The 13,835-nt window shown below is 36.9% G+C and overlaps 2 protein-coding genes across 3 annotated transcripts; both read left to right on the forward strand.

The window, feature by feature from the left end:
- The first annotated feature begins 5,970 nt into the window (after nucleotides 1-5,970).
- Nucleotides 5,971-7,377, forward strand: LOC119075568 (bacillopeptidase F-like). The gene has a single exon (XM_037182036.1). The coding sequence runs from the start codon at nucleotides 5,971-5,973 to the stop codon at nucleotides 7,375-7,377; it is 1,407 nt and encodes a 468-aa protein (XP_037037931.1).
- Nucleotides 7,378-7,738: 361 nt separating this feature from the next.
- Nucleotides 7,739-9,675, forward strand: LOC119077115 (lactosylceramide 4-alpha-galactosyltransferase-like). Of its 2 annotated transcripts, none has more exons than XM_037184283.1 (6): nucleotides 7,739-7,826; nucleotides 7,943-8,328; nucleotides 8,392-8,417; nucleotides 8,488-8,728; nucleotides 8,803-8,973; nucleotides 9,039-9,675. In XM_037184283.1, exons 2-6 carry the CDS (start codon nucleotides 7,943-7,945, stop codon nucleotides 9,400-9,402), a joined length of 1,188 nt encoding a protein of 395 aa, XP_037040178.1. In that variant the 5' UTR covers nucleotides 7,739-7,826; the 3' UTR covers nucleotides 9,403-9,675. The 2 variants fall into 2 exon arrangements, with proteins under 2 accessions (XP_037040178.1, XP_037040179.1); XM_037184284.1 differs by having other exon boundaries at nucleotides 7,767-7,840; nucleotides 7,968-8,328.
- The last annotated feature ends 4,160 nt before the right edge of the window (nucleotides 9,676-13,835 follow it).

The following is a 13,835-nucleotide window of genomic DNA, read 5'->3' on the forward strand; positions in this document are numbered from 1 at the left end:
ACCACATTACCATCCAGATCATGCACTAAAATATACAAAACACACACACACACACATACAAATTGGTTTTTATATGACATTTGTATATGGAGACTTTGAGGAGCTCCAGCTCGCAAGATATGAGCTTTTTCCAACTTTTGAAAATTCCATTCTTATTTTTGGGCCATTATTAGCCTATAACCAAAATTTCAGGAAAATCTATAGAAACGTTTAGGAGTTCCTGGATCCCGGAATCCTGGAACTAACTAACTAACTAACGTAGGCGATTTCGGTTATCTGAAAAAACGAAATTTTGCTTATTTTCATACAAACATCAATATTTCGAAGTTCAATATCTCGGCCAATTTTGAAGCTGCAGTAACGTGTGATAGCTCGTTGAACTCGTATGGATTCCTAGATTCCAGATATCCTAGTTTGGGGGTCGTTGGAGTTAAGGGGGAGAAGTCAAAAAGTTGCTGTAAATATGCTCCGCCGTCCCCAAAAATTTTTTTAAAAAACATTTTTGGTAGTGGACTTGCGTCACGCCCGCTAACTAACGTGCGGGCATGATATACTGGAATTATTTTGAGAGGTTAATTGCTTAAAACTATGAATTACTTCTTAAAATTGAGCTAAACACCCAGACTTGTGGCATTTTTAACCGAACTTGACCTAACTTTACGCTAAATCTACATGACCAGGCAAAGTTATGCACAAAAAGCAAATGTTTTTGGTATTCCATTTAATTTTGATTGAAATTGTTAGGTCACAAATCCGTTAACTTCATGTCGAGAAATGTAGAGGTTCCAACTGAAGATTTGGAAATTTCTATTTTCATAGAATATAAGTTGCGTAAGTGGATACTTCAAAAATTTCATTTCGCGAAATATTGTAAGGAATAAAACTGGAGATTCTAAAAATAATTCAGATATCCAAATCTAACTGACGATGTTTATCCCAAATACAAAGCCATCACTTCTAACTATCCTATTGACTCATATAATTTCAACTACACTAGTAAAAATAGTCAAAATAGCAATAGCAATAGGAAAGATGCACGTATGCTACTTTGCTGACAAATGTCAGCGAGTAAAACACCTTTAAATTCAGTCATTTTACATGTAAGCGTCCTGTAAGCACATTTTCACAATGAAGTTAAGTGTACTTTACCGCTCGCTGGCATGTAAATATTTTTTAGGAAGTACTTTTGAAATTATGTAAATATATGTGGGAGTATTAAATTTCCAAAATTTCTCAAAAATTTCTCAAATTTCTAAAATTTCCAAAATATTTCTAAAATTTCTCAAATTTCTCAAACATTTTTGAAAAATAGGCCCTGCTTCTGAGAGACGTCATTAGCGGTTCGGGGGTTGTTTCTAAATTTTCTCTGCTCAGCCGAACCTGTAACTTTAAAGATACGCGAGGTATAGCCGCAAGTTCGTAACAGATGTAAGTCAAAACTAAGAAGAAATGTTGTTGGAAAGCAGACACGCCGACTTCGAACGGTGACTGTAGTAAATGTTCCTAACGAGAAATCAGATACTATCAAAGTTTCTTTATTCGAATAATGCTGACCAGATCTGAAAAACATTGATGTTACTAATATTTTGAACGAACGTATGGCAGTAAAAATTTTGCCTGCGGCGTACTTCGCCTAATAAAAATTAAATTAGCAAAATAACGTTCCACATACATAGGTCAAAAGCTCCTGCGATTTTTTTAGACTTTTCACTGACGGCTCAATCTTAGCGTGAAGACTGTGTACATAGAGTAGAGCAGTATCTATAGATTCCCAGCTGTGTCCCTTGAAGCGGATACTTTGGCATAACTTCATCTTTAATACAGCCTTCTATTGACACCGTCAGTGCGCCACGAAATTGAATTTTGAATGAATGGTCGAATGAATAATAAGGAACTGAAAAGAAAATTTCAATGCACTCTGATATGAGAACACCGCAAGTTGGAGATATTTAACGTCGCGTTTGATCGACCCATGTGACTTTTCATTTCAAATCTTCAGCGCAATTACGGCGTTCGAAGAAGGGCTTTTGCAGTGCTTCACGTAAATGACAGAAGCATAAAAAAATCTCGCTCGCTCCCATCGCGACATCAACTTCATTTTTCTCTTAACTATTTTCCTCAGAAGCTACTTAAATCTAAATGGAAGGAAGGAAGAAACCCATTTAAACAGTATGTGATATAAAAGCGTTTTTCAAATAATAAGATTCTGCACTGCACTCAACGAGAAAACGAAATTCGGCGTGTCTGTTGAAACATCAAAAAAATGTACCAATTAAAATCGCATCAATTGAAGATTTTCTTACTATCAAATTTGTACTTATATGTCCTTACTTTCTCAATGAATTCCGTCCTTATGTCCTTATAAGGATCACTCAATTTTGACTACGACCCCTGTTATATGGATGACATAGCTCGCACTTAAAACGCTACTAGCTCCCAAATAGACGACCTTTTAGTAAAACCATGAAAGACGTGTCGAATGAAATCTGAAACTCTATAAATTTGTCTTTTAAACGAACTTTCTATCTGCCATATTTTCCGAGTTATAGGTCCCATAGCTCAATAGATTAACACGCTCATAGCTCCGAAATTATAAGCTTTTATAAAAATTCCTTCAAATTAGTTTCTTAGAATTACGTCCTTAACATACCCTGAAAATTTTAGCCAGATCCACCGGTAAATTAAAAAGTTTCGCCGTAACAGAGTAACACAGTAACAAAGGTTGGTAAAATTCATCAATTTCAACATGTATGAAAATGAATTTCTTCATGCAAATTTCCAAGTTTTGAAATTTAATATCTCGGCCAAATCTTAACCTTATGAGGCGTGTGATAGCTCGTTGAACTCGTATGGACGCCCAGATTTTTAATTGACTCCTAACCACTTGAGATTGTTCCAATTCAAGTGAATAGTGTATAGATAAAAAATGTACATTGCTTTCGTCCGTCATTGACTAGCTCACCCTTCTAGAAAAAAAGAAAAAAAATCTCTTAAGAATTTTCTTCCACGAGTTGAGGAATAGTTTAATAGATTCACATGTCATTTTACGGAACTTTTACTGAAACGTTTCAAGATGATCTACTCATTTAACGCACTTCAAGCATGAGTGGTACTCTGAATAGGGTACTGAAACTGGAAACTGAAACAATGCATTGAAAAAATTTTGATACTGTAAGCAAATTTGGCAGCTGTCATTAATAGCACTTTTGCTTGAAGTGCGTTGGCTCATTTCGAAACGCCTAAGCGTTTCAAAATGATATGTTCATTTCGAAACGCCTAAAAAACTTTTCAAAATGATCTGCTTATTTCGAAACGTTTTTTTATAGGTACATATTGTTGTTATAAAGTATGGTTTCCACTCAACAAAAATTACTCCGTGTAAGAGCAGTGAGGAAGCAAACTTTCAAGTAAAGAAAACAAAAATTGAAGAATTGGAGTACTTTTTTGGTAAGTGGAAATCAGGCCGCATAATATTACAATCAAAGATATTATATGCAGTGTAGAAATTCTTTGATTACAGAGAAATAATAAGCACGACTCCTCACGGCTGGTATAGAACACGCCTGACGGATTTTTTCTGAAAAATTTGAAGACGATGCAACCAGAACGTCAATCATAAGCTATAAATGTCGTTAACGAAAACGAGATATATCGGTATTAAAACCAAACTGTCAAAATTTTACATACAAATGTAAAAAAGTTTGACAGTTCAACCGTTCTATGAAAAAAGCAGTCAGGCGTGTTCTGTCCCAGCCGTGAGGGGCCGCGCTTATCATTTCTCTGTTTGATTACAATATAACCAAGGTAAATATAGTGATGAGGTAATGCCATTCAGATGCGCGGCCTAGCACATAAGTTCGATGCCAGTGACATCTTTTTTTTAAATGGTTGACTACGAATTACTTGTATTTCACAAAAATATTTTCGCTATCTCACAACAGATGGCCCGACTTTCTAATTCAGTTTTTTGCTTTCAACGAAGGTATGAGATGGCGTTTGTACCGAACTTTCGTGCCACCGCACATCTTATTCGGTTATATATGGCACATACCTCACTATATTTACCTTGAATATAACACAGTGTCAATGTTAAAGTAATTGATTTCGGTGTATATGACAGGTTTGTATCATGAATACTGGTATACAATTTCATCTTCATAAAAGGTTTTTGATGTTTATTTTATTTATTATGTATTATTCAATGGACTATAGTTCCATAGTAGAGGATAAGTTTTATATAATTAATTTTCGTTACCCTTCCTAAAATGATAAATTCGCTGGGATAGAACACCTTTACGTTACTCTTCGTAAAGTGATAAATCAGCTATACTAGGATTGAGGATGGAGCTCCTTTGGGTTAGCTTTCGTAAAAGGATAAACCTCAAAAGGTTTAACTCTTACAATATTGTGAATAATAAAACGATGATGGCTAGGATCGAACACCTTTGCGCTACTCTTCGTAAGGATAATTTATCTGGGATGGAGGATCGAATGAAAATTAAACATCTCTATTTGAAGTATAGAAGTATAGATCCACGTTAAAATAATCTCATACAAATTCGCCTAGTCGGTTGGCCTGTAGAGGCGCCACATTTTTTTTATAGTACTTCATTCTCACTGTACTATTTTTTTGTGTAACAACTTCACATTGATTCATTCCCAAGAAATGTCACAGCAGTGAAGTTTGTTCATGAAAAAATAATTCAGTGACAGCAGACTTTTGATGAAGAAAAGTACTAAATTGTAATAGATTTTGCCCTTAGTTTCTAAACTCCATTCTCCTATGAATGAATGAACGAAACATTTAACAGAACTTAAGTGAGGTTACGTGTGAAAGTACCGTATCTTTAAGATGATCTATTTCCGATTTTACCGACGAATTTATTCGTTAAGCCAAAATCATATTTCATGTGATTTCGGTGTGAAATATGCAGAAGTGCTATTTTATTAATATTATTAGAATATTTTGAGAATTCTCGACATACGGGTTTCTCCTTTTTTGTGTTTCTGATAACATGTGACAAAAAATTGAGAAAAAATCGATCTTTCCCTTCATTTTTCTATGCACTAAGTGGACTGCGATAAAATTAAACTTGCTATTTACGGAAACACCCAAATAAAGAACGTATTCTGACAGATCTTTCAAGAGACGACCTTTTTGTTAGGATCGAGGCTGTATACTTTGGGGAGGTCACGCAGATCAACTGTGGTGTGTAACCCGCGTATCTGTATCTGCGTGACCTCCCCAAAGTATACAGCCTTGGTTAGGATGACACGTCTGAACATTGGTAGGCTGAAGTAGCCATTTTGCTCTTTCATAGCGGCAATTTAAAGAATTTAACTCGACTGTTCTAGCTGAGTTATGTGTATTATGAGTGTCTTTGCGATGACAAACTAATTCAATTAAAAATTATATCACAAGATCTCAGCTTGTGCTACTGTTTCAATTGACCGCTGAAAGAGAAAAAAATGGCTACTTCACTGAATTTCAGTCTACCAATGTTTGAATCCAACGGTGTAGAAACGTAGTTAGAGATATAAGGTATCTTTCAACCAATGACGATGACACATCAGACACAGGATGATGCAGCGGCAAATAGAATATTGATTGTAACATCAATTATATTATTGATCCGGTAACTCCCCTCCATGCAGAATCGCAGAATACATATCTATACGTAATTTCAAGTGAGCGAAAAGATAAAACTTTAAAACCGTGAAAGCCAAAAATTTTATCTCATGTATTTTCCGCAGTACCTAGAGACACAATGAATGATTTTGCAAGTGCTCGTAGATCGATAATGTGATAAGTAATAGATACGTTCATTGAAGCACTTGAGCAAATTGTTTTTGGGATTTTCATGTTGTTGAATGAAGCGTAATCTGAAACTATGAATGAGTGAAAAATCGTATATAAAGCGAGTGTATCACAGCAATATCAATCATACTACAGACGATTGTTATACCAACATGAAGTGCCAAATCGCTCTAACTCTTTTCGGACTTGCTTGCCTGTCGCTTGCTAACCCAATCGCAAGGGTTGAGGAACAGATCTACAAAAATCTTGAAGAATCAGAACTAACCAACGTTCTGATTACGTTCCGACGAGCTGACACTAAATCTGCATGGGATCGTTTCTACTCATTGAGGCTCACAACCCGCGCAGCTATTTTGGACACCCAACACGCCATCCTTAAGGATCACGCTGATGTAGTCCAAGCTGATGTTACCGCAATTTTGGAGAAAGTTAAGATCGCGGGAAAAAAGCACTACGTTGATCAACTGTGGATCACAAATGAGCTCATCGTTCGCGATATTGACAGAGAAACCGTTGAGCTATTGAGAAACCATCCAGATGTTGAATCCTTGGTCGCAGAACAATTTATACAATTGGAACAAACTGAAGAAGGCGAAAGCTTTGACCTCAGAGACTATAACAACACCATCCACAATCAATGGGGTATTGTAAATGTAAACGCTCCAGCTGCCTGGGCTAGGGGACTTACTGGAACTGGAATCGTTATTGGAAACATCGACACTGGAGCACGTCATACTCATGTAGCTTTGGCTCCGACTTACCGTGGAAACAATGCCGGAGAAAACCACAACTATAACTGGTTTGCGCCAACTGGAAACGCTGCAGTTCCTTCTGACACCAATGGACACGGAACTCATTGCATTGGAAGTCACTCCGGTACTCAAGGTCTCGGTGTTGCACCAAACTCACGTTGGATCGCTTGTCGTGGCTGTGCCGGTCCTGGTTGCTCCACTTTCGATCTAAACTCTTGCGGCAACTTCATGGCTTGTCCAACAAATACTGTTGGTGGTGCAGCTCAATGTGCTAGAGCTCCACAAATCGTAAATAACAGTTGGGGTGGTGCTGGTGGTTCAACTTGGTTCAATCCGATTTTGACTGCGTGGAGAAACGCTGGTATTTCGGCTGTATTTTCAGCTGGAAACAGTGGCAATGCCTGCAACACTCATTCATCTCCAGGAGATCAACCACTCGCTTTCGCCGTCGGAGCCACTACAAGCACAAATGCGCTTTGGACGTCATCCAGTGTTGGTCCAGGCCCAGGCAACGCAGTAAAACCTAACGTTGCTGCTCCAGGTGCTAGCGTTGCATCTGCTTCTCACTTGGCCGATACAGGATTGCGTACATTGTCTGGCACTAGTATGGCAGCTCCGCATGTTGCCGGAGCTGTTGCTTTGATCTTTCAGGCTCGTGGTGGTACCGTTGTTGCAGCTCACGCTCGTCTCACTAGCACTGCTTTAACTCACGTTTCCGGTGGTAGAACTTGTGGTGGAGTACCAGAGGGTACTCGACCCAACAACCACGTCGGACATGGACGTATCGACGCCAACGCAGCTGCTTAAACATTATTTATTTAGATCAATAAATTATTAATTTTACGTAGCTTTCAATTGATTTTCTTTACAAGTCAACTTAAGTTTGATGAGCAAATGAATCTATGTGTAAGGAACTCACACTTAAGTGTTGCTCATTAGAGACTGTAAAATTTAAGAATAACCGCTTTACAAAGGAAAACAAAACGTAACACTCCCTAGCAACAATACAAATTTTCATTCACGTTGAAGACGTATCTAGAGCCAAGAAATTTTTTTAAATCATAAACGTTAAATAATCTCCTAAGAGACTAGGCGCACAGCTAAAAAATGCAGAAGAGAATTCGAAAAAATATGGTCGCTAGAGAGCTTCATTGTCAGTAATCAAAACGTTTCGCAAACGTCAACACTGACGTGTGTTCAAGGGTTTATACAGACCTATTTTCAATAAACGACCTGATCTTTGAATAGATTATAAGGTACTTTGAAAAGAAAGCCAGAATATCAAAGTATTGGAAGGAAACTTCTGTTTTATTTCATAGAGGATTCACGTCAATGACATTATTGATGTACATCTGATTTTTCTACTTCATAGATGGTTCATTCAGTGGTATCAACATTTATGAAGCAACATTTTAAGTACAAACTGTTTATCAGCCTAACAATAATTGTCATTGTCATTATTATAAGTATATGTTCGAATGGCAGTGAACGTATGACTGAAAAGTATTTCTCGAATCATGTAAATATCGAAGAGCACAACATTCAATTGTTGCCGGATATTATGACGTCAATGAGAAAGCCATACCCAGACATGGAAGGTATGGCTAGAAGATGTTTCTCCAATCATGTAAATATCGAAGAGCACAACATTCAATTGTTACCGGATATTATGACGGCAACGAGAAAGCCGAACCTGGGCAAAAGTGTATTTTTTCATGAAACTTCTTGCCTCGATGGTATCGCCACACTAAATGCACGGTAAGCGAGAAAAGAGTGATTCGTCAACAGTCACAGTAAATTTGATTATCCGGTTTCTTTCAGACAAGGCTGTGCAATCGAATCGGCTGGTGAGTCTTATTTGTTTGCAATGTTTCGATGATTTAAGTCAAAAATTGTAAAAAATCACATTTTCATCAGCTCTAGCAAATCCTACATGGGATGTGTTTGTCCTATTTGCGTCTCCTGTTGGATTTTCCAATAATACAGAGAAAGCGCCAGCTCTGCGTGCATTGGAATCATACCCAAATGTTCATTTACGCAATGTGAATTTATGGACTTATGCACATGATACTCCAATCAGTTCGTTTATCGACAACGGACAACTTTTCAAATCTAAATTCTTAAATTCTCATACGTCCGATTTTCTACGATACTTGAGGTACGTTGGTTCGGACTCAAATATTAAAAGTTGTAAGCCAAATTTTACCACTCCTTTCGTACATTTCCTGTCAGCTTATACAAATGGGGCGGAACATATCTCGATTTGGATGTAATAGTAAAAAAAAGTTTCGATGAAATCGAACCGAACTATGCAGGTGCTGAGAATCTTGAAACTGTGGCGGCCGGACTGATCAATTTTGATTACAAAGATGTGGGTCACAAAATAGCCAAACTCTGCTTGAAGTAATTGCTGTTAAATTGCAAATTTTTGTGCAAAAATAATTTGCTAAATCTCCATTCCCATTCAGCGAGTTCCAGAACCGCTTCGATGGCGACAACTGGGGTAACAATGGACCAGGTGTCATCACCAGAGTGTTGCAGAATATTTGTCAGACCTATAATACAGTGTGGATGACGCGTGCTCGATGTAAAGGATTCACTGTATTTCCGATGAGCAAAGTGTATGCAATTAACTTTAACTATTGGCCTATGTTTTTTGAAGATAATTTCTCGGAACTTACAATGGATCTGACCAATGATTCGATTGTCGTCCATGTATGGAATAAGCTTAGTAGTGATAAAAGACTACCCATTGGTTCGCAGGCAGCATACACTTTGTTGGCTGCTAAATATTGTCCCAAGGTCTTTAAGTCGAGTGGTGACTTTTTTTGATATTATCAGTAGTTTTGTGAGAAATTGCGAGTGTCATGGATTTTAAGTGAAATCGACCTTTTGTCGCCGCTTCCCAGAAAAAAATATGTTTTCTTTTCAATTTATTTAATTAATTAAACGGCAACTCAATTTTTGAAGAATAAAGAGTTAGACCGAAAGAAATTCAAGTGCACGTACAGTACAATGTACTGAGTACATGGATAAAATGTAATTTAGAGATAAGACATTTATACTGGAAACTGATTTTTTTTTAGAAATCTCATTAAACAGTAGCCAACAATGTCATAGTTGTTTGATATTTCTATATCTAGTAGGGTCGGTCGATTTTTGAATATTCGAGCTTCTGGACCTAGCTGATCCGACTCAGCAAAGTCTAAAGAAAATTTTAAGGCCAAAAAAAATATTTTCAAAAATGTTCTATGCTGTGCCCAAGAAGATTTTTTGAAAATCTTCTAGTTTTTCGAGGTATCGACAATGTAAAGGCTAATTTTTAGTCACTCTCATGGCAATCACTCGACCGCATTTAAAAATTTTCTCAAAATCTTTTTACTTCTTGGTTCCCTATCAATGTAGCTTTAAAATAAGCTATTGTGCGACAAAATTTAAACTCATTTTGTGGAAGAATCTGCAAAAGAAACCTCTCTCAAATAAAAATATCGGACCCGGAAAAAGTACTTTCGTCACAAAAAGGATGTGTCTTTTGGGTTTGTTTATTAGAGTAGACACTGTACTTTATACTAAGACCGTTTTACCAACAATTCACTTTTCGGCATACACAAGAAAGCTTTAAAGAGTGTTGATACCTCGAAAAACTAGATGATTTTCATAAAATCGTCTTGGGCGGCATAGAACATTTTTGAAAATATTTTTTTTGGTTTTAAAATTTTCTTTAGACTTCGCTGAGTCGGATCAGCTAGATCCAGAAGCTCGGATGGAAAATATTCAAAAATCGACCGACCCTTATATCTTATATGCGTTGGAAGAGTGTCTTATGTTCAAAAAATATTTAGAGATGAAACAAATTCTCTGAATTGGTAAAAAGACAGAGGTAAATTGACATCGCCCAGTACAGTGGAGGTGTGACGCAAGTCCTGTTATCCACTTACAAAAGAATTGATATCGGTGTTGGTGACGCTTACGGATTCGACACGCAAAAAGATATGCGTCACAAATGCTGATAAGGAAAGTACGGTTCATTTACTTTTGTACAAATCGAATGACTTTTGTACAAATTAAATTCTTTTTTGTACACAAAAAATGACATTTTGTACTTAAAATTTCCATTTTATACCATCCATTTTGTACTAAAAAAAAACCATTCCGTACTTAAAAATTACTTTATGAACACAAAATGTAATTGTTTGTACACTGAAAAATTGGCGGAAATGTGCCACAGTGTACATAAAAAAAACATTGTACCCAAGGTTGCATTCATCAACCACTTTTTTAGCGACGCTATCGCTACCGCTAATTCATTGGATTCGCTTAGTAAAATTAAATGAGCGCGCTAATCCCCCGAACATTCAAGGGGGGATAATCCCCCCTTGACCCCCCTCTGCGGGGGCTGCCGCCCCTCGACCCCGCTTTTTTATTTTTCCAATTTCTTCACGGCCTGCGGCGCTGACTCTTCCATAAAAATAATAACATTATTAACATTTGCGATGGTATACATTCTTATATGGATCAAGTGATTTATAATTACAACCAATTACAATTTCTATATCTTCCAGTTACAATAAAACTTGATATATGATCTAAGCTACTCGATATAGTCGAATATACTCGGTCGGATATAGTCGAAGATACTTGGATACAGTTGAATAGTCTCAGATATGGTCGAATAGTCGAATATATTCGGAAAAGTCCAAATAGTCGAATATACTCGGATAAAATCGAATAGTCGAATATACTCGGATACAATCGAATATACTCGGATACAATTGAATAGTCGAATTTACTCAGATACAATCGAATAGTCGAATATACTCGGATACAATCGAATAGTCGAATATACTCGGATACAATCGAATAGTCGGATACAGTCGAATAGTCTCGGGTATAGTCGAAGAGTTGATAATACTCGGATATAGTCGAATATACTCGGATACAATCGAATAGTCGAATATACTCGGATATAGTCGAATATACTCGGATACGGTCAAATAGTCGAATATACTCGTCGAATAGTCGAATATACTCGGATACAGTCGGATACAGTCGAATAGTCGGATACAGTCGAATAGTCTCGGGTATAGTCGGAACAGTTGAAAATACTCGGATATAGTCGAATATACTCGAATACAATTGAATAGTCGAATTTACTCGGATACAATCGAATAGTCGAATATACTCGGATACAATCGAATAGTCGAATAGTTGGATGCAGTCGAAAAGTCTCGGATATAGTCGAATATTTGAAAATACTCGGATGTAGTCGAAAATACTCGTATTAGTCGAATATACTAGGATTAAGTCGAATATACGCGATGTACTCGACTGTACTCGGACATACTTAAATATAGTTGGATATAGAATTTGTTTTCTGATGTTTTCAGCTGTGGCCAATTTTGCTCCTACAGATACAATGTTTTTTTTTTTATGTACACTGTGGCTTTTTTCAGCCAATTTTTCAGTGTACAAACAATTACATTTTGTGTTCATAAAGTAATTTTTACGTACGAAATGGTTTTGTTTTAGTATAAAATGGATGGTACAAAATGGAAATTTTAAGTACAAAATGTCATTTTTTGTGTACAAAAAAGAATTTAATTTGTACAAAGGTCATTCGATTTGTACAAATAAAATTAAACCAGAAAGTACGCGAAAGTTTTATCGACAAAAATCTTACCAGAAAAATTTTATCTTTTATTATTATTTTATATTATTTTTCTTCTGTTTGAATTCCATTATTTAAAGCAATATATGTCCTCCCTTTTTCCTTCCCAACATCTGCACCTTGTCACGAATTGGCAAATATATGCTCCTCAGTCCTACGGAAAAAAATTTTTTGTCAAATTTTTCAGTGTGAACGGACTTGCGTCACGGCCCTTCACTAACGTAGGGCCATGATTAAATATACTGGTCAACAGTATCAACAGTATATTCGGTTGTCGATCAGTTAGGCAACTAAATTCCGAACCTGACGAAAGTTAATAAAGAGGGATTCTTTTGAAAATCCACCTATCAAAATCGGACCCATTTCTTCTGGGATGTATATATACATGGTTTGAAAGGTCTTTGCCAGTAGACCTCAAAGCAGGCCTCACACAGTCTTGAGCCACACCTGGTTGCTGGTGGAAGATCTTTGAAGTTGGAGTTTTTTATCCGAATTTTTTGGCCGTTATAAATGATCGTTCCGGGTGAGAGTGGGCTCGTTGGAAAACAGAGCTTAAGTACTTTCGGGTCATGTCTAGTTTGATTAGATTCAATTATATATGTTTGCAAAAATTTGCAAGAAATTTTTTTCAAATTCTGTGTGAACTTTAGACAGGTCTGGGCTGGTACTGATGACATGACGCTTAATGTGAACCTAACATGCTAGTCGTAACACGCATTGTCTAAGCTTTCCATTGATACCTCATTTGCAGTGCTGGGGATTGCTGGCGAGTTTTACGAGTAGCGGTTGTACTAACATAAAGTTCTGTTATGTCAGCAATCACCAGCACTACAAATGAGGTATCAACGGAAAGCTTAGACAATGTATGTTACGACTAGCATGTTAGGTTCACATTAAGCGTCATCAGTACCAGCCCAGGCCTGTCTAAAGTTCACACAGATTTTGACAATTTTTCTTGCAAATTTTTGCAAACATATATCAATGAATCTAATCAAACTAGGCATGACCCGAAAGTACTTAAGCTCAGCTTTCCAAAGAGCCCAATCTCACCCGGAACGATCATTTATAACGGCCAAAAAATTCGGATAAAAAAGACTATTTTTCCAAATTCGTACATCTTCCACCAGCAACCAGGAGAGGCTCGAGACTGTGTGAGGCCTGTTTTGATGTCTACTGGCAAAGACCTTTCGAACCATGTATATATCCATCCCAGACGAAATGGGTCCGATTTTGATAGGTGGATTTTCAAAAGAATCCCTCAAAAGAATTGAAGAGTTTTCGGATTCGGACTTTTGATTAAAAATGAACTGCTATAACAACGACATCATTTTGCAGTAGATGGAAATTTAAAAAAAAACTAATGAGCACGAGCGAAAAGGTTGTCTATCTTTGGTTTTTCAGCCACAAAGAGAATTTCATTTAGCGTTTTTACCTAAGTATATGCTACGGAATCGGACAGCTGGAAACTTGTTATATGAGGTCAGTTTCATTTCAATTAAGTCTTGAAGCACAGGTGATAAGACTATCAAGGTGATCAATTGATTGGACATTTTGATGACAGCAAGGATGAATAAAAAGTTGTTCTACCACTCCATAG

The sequence above is a fragment of the Bradysia coprophila genome, unplaced genomic scaffold (genome assembly GCF_014529535.1).
Source record: "Bradysia coprophila strain Holo2 unplaced genomic scaffold, BU_Bcop_v1 contig_232, whole genome shotgun sequence".
Taxonomy (NCBI): domain Eukaryota; kingdom Metazoa; phylum Arthropoda; class Insecta; order Diptera; family Sciaridae; genus Bradysia; species Bradysia coprophila.

Bases quoted from the DNA above. Each gene is read 5' to 3' on its own strand.
- LOC119075568 (XM_037182036.1), top strand. From the start codon at position 5,971: ATGAAGTGCCAAATCGCTCTAACTCTTTTCGGACTTGCTTGCCTGTCG.
- LOC119077115 (XM_037184283.1), top strand. From the start codon at position 7,943: ATGGTTCATTCAGTGGTATCAACATTTATGAAGCAACATTTTAAGTAC. The intron at 8,418-8,487 runs GTGAGTCTTATT...CATTTTCATCAG, and splicing joins CTGTGCAATCGAATCGGCTG to CTCTAGCAAATCCTACATGG. The intron at 8,974-9,038 runs GTAATTGCTGTT...ATTCCCATTCAG, and splicing joins ATAGCCAAACTCTGCTTGAA to CGAGTTCCAGAACCGCTTCG.